The 10,000-nt window shown below is 41.0% G+C and overlaps 1 protein-coding gene across 1 annotated transcript in view; it reads left to right on the top strand.

Annotated features, from left to right (window-relative positions):
• Positions 1-1,690, top strand: part of LOC123514776 — a 55,424-nt gene extending 53,734 nt beyond the window's left edge. The window contains exon 7 of the mRNA XM_045272938.1: positions 983-1,690. Coding sequence (XP_045128873.1) covers positions 983-1,065 — 83 coding nt within the window. The 3' untranslated portion in view covers positions 1,066-1,690. The remainder of the gene's footprint in view (positions 1-982) is intronic.
• Positions 1,691-10,000: the final 8,310 nt, after the last annotated feature.

Genomic DNA, 10,000 nt, shown 5'->3' with positions numbered 1-10,000 from the left:
CCTTTCTATATTTTATCGCTATTTTCATGGTAACTGTTCTACTGATCTTGCTAACTGCATGCCTCCCCTCCTCCTGCGGCCACGCTGCACAAGGCTTTCTTCTTCCTCTCATCCCTATTCTGTCCAACTCTCTAATGCAAGAGTTAACCAGTACGCTCAATCATTCATCCCTTTCACTGGTAAACTCTGGAACTCCCTCCCTGCATCTGTATTTCCGAATTCCTACAACTTGTCTTCTTTTAAGAGGGAGGTATCGAGGCATTTGCTCCCCTAATTCTGGCTGACGCTTTTGCCACTTTTTTAACTCTTTGGAGAGCCAGCGCTCAAGTGGGCTTTTTTCTAACTTTCTTTTTTTGCCCTTGGCTGGCCCTCTTCCCTGCGTAAAAAAAAAAAAAAAAAAAGTAGTAGTAGTAGTAGTAGTAGTAGTAGTAGTGGTAGTGGTAGTGGTAGTAGTGGTAGTGGTATTTCTAGTATTATTATCATAAGTAGTAGTAATATTAATAGTAGTAGTAGTAGTAGTAGTAGTAGTAGTAGTAGTAGTAGTAGTAGTAGTAGTAGTAGTAGTAGTAGTAGTAGTAGTAGTAGTAGTAGGTAAACAAACAAATAACCTTACAAATACACACACACACACACACACACACACACACACACACACACCCGGTAGCTCAGTGGTTAGAGCGCTGGCTTACAAGCCAGAGGACCGGGGTTCGATTCCCCGGCCGGGTGTAGATATTTGTGTGTGTCTGGTTTGACGTGTAGGTGGTGTTCACCTAGCAGTGAGTAGGTACGGGATGTAAATCGAGGAGTTGTGACCTTGTTGTCCCGGTGTGTGGTGTGTGCCTGGTCTCAGGCCTAGCCCAAGATCGGAAATAATGAGCTCTGAGCTCGTTCCGTAGGGGAACGTCTGGCTGTCTCGTCACAGACTGCACCAGATCAAACACTGAATCACACAACCACCTCCCCGTTTTCTTTCTTCCCTCAGGAGTGTCTAGAGGCGGAAAAGAAAACGAGAGTCACGCGCAGCAGCTCCTCTTGTTGACGCTGATGATGATGATGATACTTTGATCCCGCTGTCACTGCCCCGCCTCCGCCGCCGCCGCCACCCCCACCACCATCGCCAGCACACCGCCACTGTCACGCTACTGTCCGCTCGCTTGCCAGGTCTGAGAGAGAGAGAGAGAGAGAGAGAGAGAGAGAGAGAGAGAGAGAGATTGATTTATTGACAAACTCATACACAAAATTGACATTATACACTTGTAACTTACAAATATTTGTCCAAATTTTTTTTTCTACCAGTTATATTACATAAACAAACTCTCTCGAATATTATCACGGTTCTTATTTATATAAATGTAACACTTCATGTATATATTCGCATAAGTTGCGTTCCCTTCCACCAGAGCCCATTAAGTTATAAAAACTGGAAGAATCTAACATATACTTCTGTCTCAATTGTCCAGAAAGTGTACAATGCAACAACACATGTGCTTCACTTTGAATGACATTGTCTGGACATGAACACAGTCTGAGTTCTTTTGGTATTGCATTCCTTCTCCCAGTTTCAATTTTTAGATTATGTGACATCAAACACAATCTACTGAAGGATTGGCGTTTATAATCAGGGATAAAATCCTTACAAGTATAAACTGAATGGACCAAAAGGTCTGGGTTAAGTTCTGTTCTATATGACACATATTTTGAGGCCGTGAGGGTTTCTCCTGAATCCGCTGAGCTATCTGGACGAGTGGTCTTACATCTGCATTATACCGCAGTGTTTGCATTAAGAATTTGTAACCTGGAGTGTTGGCTGCTTCACATAATCTAAATACAATATCAAATGGTTCCTCCATGTCTGGTATCCTCAAGCATTTCTCTAAGAACTTACGCCTCCTGTTTGCTATAACTTCCTGTGCTGGTAAAATGCCTGACTCAATCATGCAAAGATCAGGACTGGTGAACTTTCTTACTCCTAGCAAACACTTGATAGCTCTATTGTACAAAGCAATGATTTTCCTTGGATGTGTCATAAACCATGTCTCCGAACTATACAACAAAGAAGCTGTCACTACTGCATCAAATACTTTGCGTTTATATACATAAGGCATGTTGGTATTTGCCGCACAAAATATTGCAAACTTATTTAGTTGTGTTTCCCCTGAAGTTTCGTGGAGACTTAACACAGTGTTGGCTTTCGCATCATCCGTGAACCACGCTCCCAAATACAGATACTTAAGTGTATAGTCAATCTTTAACTCCTCCATCTGTAAGCAATGTCTATCCTCAACCGTACCACAAATTACCATAAATTTTGTTTTCTTTTCATTTAGCACCATTCCATATTCACGACAATACTCCAATACCACATTCAATTTCCTAAGGCACATCTCCCTTGACGTGGCTAGTAACACCATATCATCCATAAGTAGCAATGTATGTAGATCTCCAAGGAAACCATCCTCACCCACTCTCCTCTTAAGCATTCTAACAAGCTGGTCAATGTACACGGTAAAAAGCAAACAACTAGACGGGGCCCCCTGACGCACTCCCGCTGTGGCTTCTATGGTTGCAGAGCGCAGCACACCTCTGGTGCATGCGTACATCTTCTGTAAGGCACTCAACATTACTTTACCACAGCCAAGCGACCTTAAAACTTGAATCAGTTTTCCCCGTGGAACCCTATCATACGCTTTGCTGAAATCAATGAAAAGAACATACAATTTACATTTCTTAACATTCGCAAAGTCGTATAATAATCTTAGAGTCATAATCTGGTCAATACAGCTGCGTCCCTGTTGGGCGCCAGCTTGGCATTTGTCAATATTAACCCATAACTTTAGCCTCTTCAAGAGCAACATATCATATAATTTTGCCAAAGTGTTCATAATAGAAATCCCCTGTAGTTGCCACAATCTAACCTATCCATACCACCTTTGAACAGAACAAAAACTTATTATAACACCATGAAATAGGATAACATACATTCATAAAAATTACATTAAACAAATGTAAAAAGAACAAAAACCAGTTGACAGGCAAAGCCCTGACGAGACCCGGACATAAACCCACAAAACTCTTATTAGTATTTACATCCTTTAAAACAACATCCAATTCCTGTGGTGTAAAAGGATCATCTAGGACTGGCACAGTAATAGCAAGTTCATCAGTCTGTGAGTCATTCTGTGTTTGTTGTTCCGGGTTTAGTAAGTTCTCAAAGTGAGCTCTGAACCGTTCATCTTCTGGCTGCAAGTGTTCTTTCACTTCCACAGTTCCTGACCAACCAATAGCTTTCCAAATCATTTTGAGTCACCCGTATTGAGTAGTCTTTCCCAGCGCGGCTGTGCGACGTCCCACATCACACGTTGCTCTTCGCGTTTCCTACACTGCCGGGCCACTCTATCTATCACATCACAGCCTGTCACCAAGACATCCATAATGTTTTGCTCGCCAACACCGTCAGGCTGTGGGGGACTAATATTTTCTAGAGTATCTCTGAATTGGTTAATTTCGATCGTATCGTATCTTGGGCTTCTACGCATAGTATCGTGTTCACTGTGCCTGCGATAGTACGATTCTCCCAAGCTTCGAGACCGTTCGAGCAGCATAGTAGGCGTCATTAAACCTCGTCCCTGTGTTGCGACAGTTACACACAGCGGAGCATGATCAGAACCTTTTATACATTGGTTCACTTCTATTTTCTTTATCATTTCTGCACAGAACGCCTTCGTTACACACAAATCAATTTCTGACACCCATATCGAGCCTCGTCTGAATGACAAATTACCTCCTAATACACAATCTTTTTGCTTCAGATGATTTGCCACCACCATGTTATTATCGCTACACAAATTCATCACCATTCTACCATGTCCATTCACTACCATATCTTTCACACCTTCATACTCATAAGCACTCGCGTCATCATGGGCGATCACTGGACAGCCCACGCGCATTTAAGTCACCCAACAATTACACCCTGCTCGTTAGAACACTTCATACTCAGTGAGTGAAAAGGTGAGGCATCACAGTACAACGAGTCTTCAGGTGGGATATACACGCCTCCTAACCTTACACCCTTACCTTACACACTGACAATTCTAACCATATTGCGTCATCGTCTTCCATGTCTACCCTTGTCACATAAGGCATTAGTGCACATTTAATCAGCATTATCACCCCACCTCTTTGGTGTCCTTTCTTTGACTTGCTGTAGTGGAATTGAAAGCCAGGTACACTTTTTTGGTGAACACTCCTTGCCTCTAAAATCCAAACTACATCAAATTGTAACAAAAAATTTAAGATAGCCTTATCTTGCAGTTTTTCTTTTACGCCACAAACATTCCATGAACACAGTTCTAAACTTCTCATTTGTTGCGGCTTACTTAGAAAAAATATGGAGTGAACTTCTCAATCACATTACCATCTCTCAACAAAACGCGCCTTTTCCAGTCATACTTGATCTCAACACCAACATTTTCCGGCTTTTCCTTTTCTTCCCTCTCCCGCGTCCTTAGTCTGGCCGTCTCCTTCCTTATGGCGGGATGAACGTCCTTCCTTACGTACACGGTCGAGAGGGGTCCAGTTGCTGACTTCAGATTCTTGGCCTTTTTCAGGATTTCATTCCTCTGGTATCCATTATCCACCACGATGAGAAGTGGTCGCTTCTTATTGTTGTTGTCTGGTTTTCCCAGGCGTCTTACTTCCCAGGTTTCGGGGTCAGAGGTCAGCTGGTGACCCATTGCGTCCATCACCTTGCGTACCTTTTCCGCGTCTGAGTTACCAACTGCATCATTCTCTTCTGGAAGCCCAGTAATGACGATGTTCCTTTGTCTTTCTCTGTTGTCCATTTTTTCCAGAAATAACTGCTGTTGGCTTATTGTCTTATAGGCATCATCTAATTTTTGGGATAACTGGTCCACTTCCTTCTTTATATTTGCCATGTTCTTTAGTTCTGCTTTGACGCTTCTGATCTCTTGCAACAGTACATCATTAGAAGCCTGTGCTTGAGTATCTGCAGAAATCAGCGTTGAAAGGGCTTTCTTTAGCTGAGGGTTCGTCATCTTGCTGATCTCTCCAGATGCTAACGCCCTGACAACATTTGCATCATCAAAATTGGCCATGGTTAGTAAAGATCAGCTGAAATAGATTGGCGTATCAGTAATAGCTTGTTCAACTCTCAATAATGGGTGGTTGGGGTAACGATACAGTGAGGCGGTGTAACAAGTGAAGGATGGATTACGTTCGTTCCGTATAGGCCGTTCTGCGCATGCGTGAGCTCTGGCCAGACCGTGCGAGAGGGGGTGTAGGAGAAACTAAAGCAGTTTTAACCTTTTTTCTCTGTATTCCTTCCACTTTTCTCTCTCTTTCTTCACTGAATCACTTCACCACACCTTTATACACCTCACATATCACTTACAGCCTCACTGCACTGGCATTTCTTACATAAAAAAAGAGAATTGTGATGTTTCTTTTTTTTCTCTCTCTTTTCTTTTGTTTGTTTTTTTTTTTTCTCTCTCTCTCTCTCTCTCTCTCTCTCTCTCTCTCTCTCTCTCTCTCTCTCTCTCTCTCTCTCTCTCTCTCTCTCTCTCTCTCTCTCTCATCGCATCTTGTTTACATGCTCAGAAACAGCGTTGCCATTTAACATTTTGACTTGAAATTGGCAACACTGACCATGTGTGTGTGTGTGTGTGTGTGTGTGTGTGTGTGTGTTATGATGAAGTACACTGGCAGATGTATGTACTCACGAGAACACACACACACACACACACACACACACAGAGAGAGAGAGAGAGAGAGAATTCCTTCCTTACACCTCACTCACCTTTCTTCAAAACCACCCTCTCTCTCTCTCTCTCTCTCTCTCTCTCTCTCTCTCTCTCTCTCTCTCTCTCTCTCTCTCTCTCTCTCTCTCTCATATCGACAATTGAAAAACACTACACACACACACACACACACACACACCATTGGAAACACACCCCTACCCCCCATTCCAAAACACCCCTCTCCCTCTCCCTCTCTCTCCCTCCCTCCCTCTCTATCTTCCTCTCTCCCTCTCCCCCTCCTCTCCCTTCGCCTCTCACTTTCCCTCTCCCTTCATCTGTAATTACTGGTGAAATGTAAGAGTGAGAGTAAGAGGGAGAGCGAGAGAGAGAGGGGGTGAAAGCTTGCGGAAAATTATTGACAGAGAGAGAGAGAGAGAGAGAGAGAGAGAGAGAGAGAGAGAGAGAGAGAGAGAGAGAGAGAGAGAGAGTTTTTGTTTCTCTCGTCCATCTGTTTCATCTCCTTTATTTATCTATCTATCTATCTATTTATCCGTTATTCTTTATCTTCCCTTAAGGACAAAAAAAAAAACAGTTAATATGTATACAAAAGAGAGGAAGAATTAAACTAAAACAGAAATAAAAGAAATTAGATGAAATAAAACACGAAGGAGCCGAAATGAGATCCACCGAAACCTTCAAATCGGCAGAGGAGAATGAAAGGAGCAAAACTTATGAAGAAAACAGACAATAATACCACAAACTCTTAATAAACAGAAAAAAATAAGAAAAAGAAAAATAAAAGCACAGTATGTCTTTTTTTTACTTTTTATTCATTTATATCGTAATTCTAAGATAACAAAGCCTATTGGGTAGCGAAACGATAAGAATGAAAGAAAATTAGAGAAAAGGCGTTTGGTGATAGCAATGATGATTAGAAAATAAACTAAAGGAATGGAATATTAAAAAAAAAGAAAGAGTTTTTGAGGTATGAGCTACAGAAACATTCAAAACTAAAGTAAAGAAAGATAAAATAAGGAAAAAAGAAAAAAACATAAGATAACAGTAATAGCAGTTGAAAATAAAGAAAGAGATGAAGAAGACAATGATAGATCAGCAAATAAGTTGACAGGTTTGTTGCTGAGATATCTTCAAAAGTAGCGAAGATCAAACGAATAACAAAAAAACTGGAAATAAAACAAAATATATATAGGAAAGCAAACAAAAAAAACAAAAAGCATAACTATAACAAGAAAAACTGGAAATATAACAAAATATGGAGGAAAACGAGAAAAAAAAATGCAATCAGGGAGCCGAGATATTAATTACCGAAGCCTCGTATTTGAAGAAGGGATAAAATAGACAAAACAAAGGAAGAAAAGAAAAAAAAATAGAAGAGAAAATCAGAGAAAATATAACTCAAAATGAAAATAGATGACCAGAAAATAAAGACGAATTTAAATCACGAGAAAGAGAAAGGATATAAACAACTCAAAAAAATAAATAAAGAGATACAGAAAAATAATTAATAACAGAAAATAAACAAAGGAAAATAGAGTAAGATCAATAAATAAAACTAAGGAGCCGAAATTTCAGTCGCCGAAGCCTTCCACGCACCGAGCTTAGCATAACAAGTGAAGCTTCCAGACAGAATCACAGCCACTCGCTTCCCTGACCTTCCCTTCACCTTCCTTGACCTTCCCTGACCTTCCTTGACCTCGCCCAGTCCCCGCCAGTGCCAGGGCGCCTTCACCACCTCCAGCCTGACCCCACGTGACCTCTATTGCTTCCCATGTGACGCAGAAATAAGGAAATGAGAAAGTTAGTGTGTTTGGTTGTGTTTTTTTGTGGTTCTGATAGTTTTTGTGGGTGTTTTTGTTCGTTTTTTTGCTTTTTGTGTTAGTACGTGAAGAATTGTTATTGTTTCTCTTATTTCGTTGTTTTTTTTATGGTTCTGTCCGGTTGAAGTTTGAAATAACCGAATGTGTGTCGAATTGTGTGTTGTTTGTGTTCTTCCTCCAGTTCCAAAGCGTCATTGCTAACGAGGCTGGTTCATGAAGCAGTTTTTGAAGCCTCACTGCTCGCTGACCTCGTATATCACAGCGACTGTCTGAACCTAACTCACGTCTGAACCTAACTCACTCTAACTGTCTGAACCTAACTCACTCTGAACCTAACTCACTGCCTGAACCTAACTTAACCTAATCAAACTGAAGTGTATCTCGTCTTAACTTTATCTTAAATTGATCTAACTTCACTTGCCTCATCCATAACTTAACGTAACTTAACCCATCCTGAATCTAATGTAATTTAACCTAACCTATCTTCATCTATACTTAACTAGACTTCACCTAACGTAACTTCACCTTCCTTAAACCTAACCTAACTTAACCCACCTTTAACCTAACCTAACCTAACTTAACTCACCCTGAACTTAATCCAGCTTCACCTAACCCAACCCGAGCCAACCCTAGCCTAACCCTGACCTAACCTAACCTAACCTAACCTAACCTGACCTGACCTAACCTAACCTGACCTAACCTAACCTAACCTAACCTAGCCTAACCCTGACCTAACCTAACCTAACCTAACCTAACCTGACCTGACCTGACCTGACCTAACCTAACCTAACCTAACCTAACCTAGCCTAACCCTGACCTAACCTAACCTAACCTAACCTAACTGACCTGACCTGACCTAATCTAACCTAACCTAACCTAACCTAACCTAACCTGATCTAACCTAACCTAACCTAACCTGACCTGACCTGACCTGACCTAACCTAACCTAACCTGACCTGACCTAACCTAACCTAACCTAACCTAACCTAACCTAACCTAACCTGACCTAACCTAACCTAACCTAACCTAACCTAACCTAACCTAACCTAACCTAACCTAACCTAATCTCACCTCACCTAACCTAACCTAACCTAACCTCACCTCACCTCACCTAACCTAACCTAACCTAACTTAACCTCACCTCACCTGACCTCACCTCCCCTTGCTCTGTCCCATAGCTTCCAAAACATACATACAAGCCTGGCACAAGTATAGATGTATAATTTCCCCATAGAGTATACATGTATATACATAGTTTGCCCGTCATACATATAAGAATACAAAGATCCGGCGTCATGTATATACTAGACTTAAGAGTTATGTATGAATAACTATGTATGCATTAAAAGAAAGGCATGTACAGAGTATGGTTATGTATAGTTATGTATATATTGTAGTGTGTGTGTGTGTGTGTGTGTGTGTGTGTGTGTGTGTGTGTGTGTGTGTGTGTGTGTGTGTGTGTGATTTGGTGATATTCTTAAGGCAACAGTGTGTGTATATATTATTGCTGTTGGCATGTCTCTAAGTTAGGTTAAGTTAGGTTAGGTTCGAGTCAAGTTAGCAGCATTTCGTCTAGTCAAGTTAGGTTAAGTTAGGTTTTGGTTAATCAAGTTAGGTAAGTTAGGTTAGGCTCAAGTTAGCGTTAGGTTAGGTTAGGTTAGACAAGTTAGCAGCGTTTCGTCTAGGCCAGTTAGTTTAAGTTAGGTTAGACTCAAGTTTGGTTAGTTAAGTTAGGTTAGATTAGGTTAAGTTAGGTTAGGTTTCATGAGCTTTAAGTTAGAGTTCGGTTAGTCAAGCTAGGTTAAGTTAGGTTAGGTTAGGTTAGGCTCAAGTTAGCGTTTGGTTAGTGAAGTTAGGCTAAGTTAGATCAGGTTAGGTTAGGTTAGGTTTCATGAACTTTAAGTTAGCGTTTGGTTGGTCAAGTTAAAGTTAGGTTAGGTTAGGTTAGGCTCAAGTTAGCGTTTAGGTAGTTAGATCAGGTTAAATTAGTGTCTTGTGAAGTCAAGTTAATTCAGGTTAGACTTGAGTTAGGTTTCAGTTAAGTAAGGTTGAGACAGACAGCGCTCAGATTCCTTATTGCCACATTAGATCAGTCAACGCAAGATTAGGTAAGTTAGGACAGGCAAGATTAGAAGTTAGGTACGTTAAGTTAGCACCGGGTTAGGCTAAGTTCAATGACGTTAGAATAGACTGAGTGTTAGGTTAGGTTAGGTTAGATCAGTTAGGTCAGAGTAGATTAGAAGTTAGTTGAGTTAGCCAGCGTAAGATTAGATTAAGACAGACTAGCGTTAAGAGATGTGGTGAAGGAAGAAAGGGAGTTAGAAATGTGTACTGTGACGGTCATAAGCTGTGCACTGTTTCGTCACTAACTGAACACTGAAGCTTCGAACACCACTAGCCCCT

Source organism: Portunus trituberculatus, chromosome 5, assembly GCF_017591435.1.
Source record: "Portunus trituberculatus isolate SZX2019 chromosome 5, ASM1759143v1, whole genome shotgun sequence".
In the NCBI taxonomy this organism is placed as follows: Eukaryota; Metazoa; Arthropoda; class Malacostraca; order Decapoda; family Portunidae; genus Portunus; species Portunus trituberculatus.
This window is presented reverse-complemented; position numbering and strand designations above follow the sequence as displayed.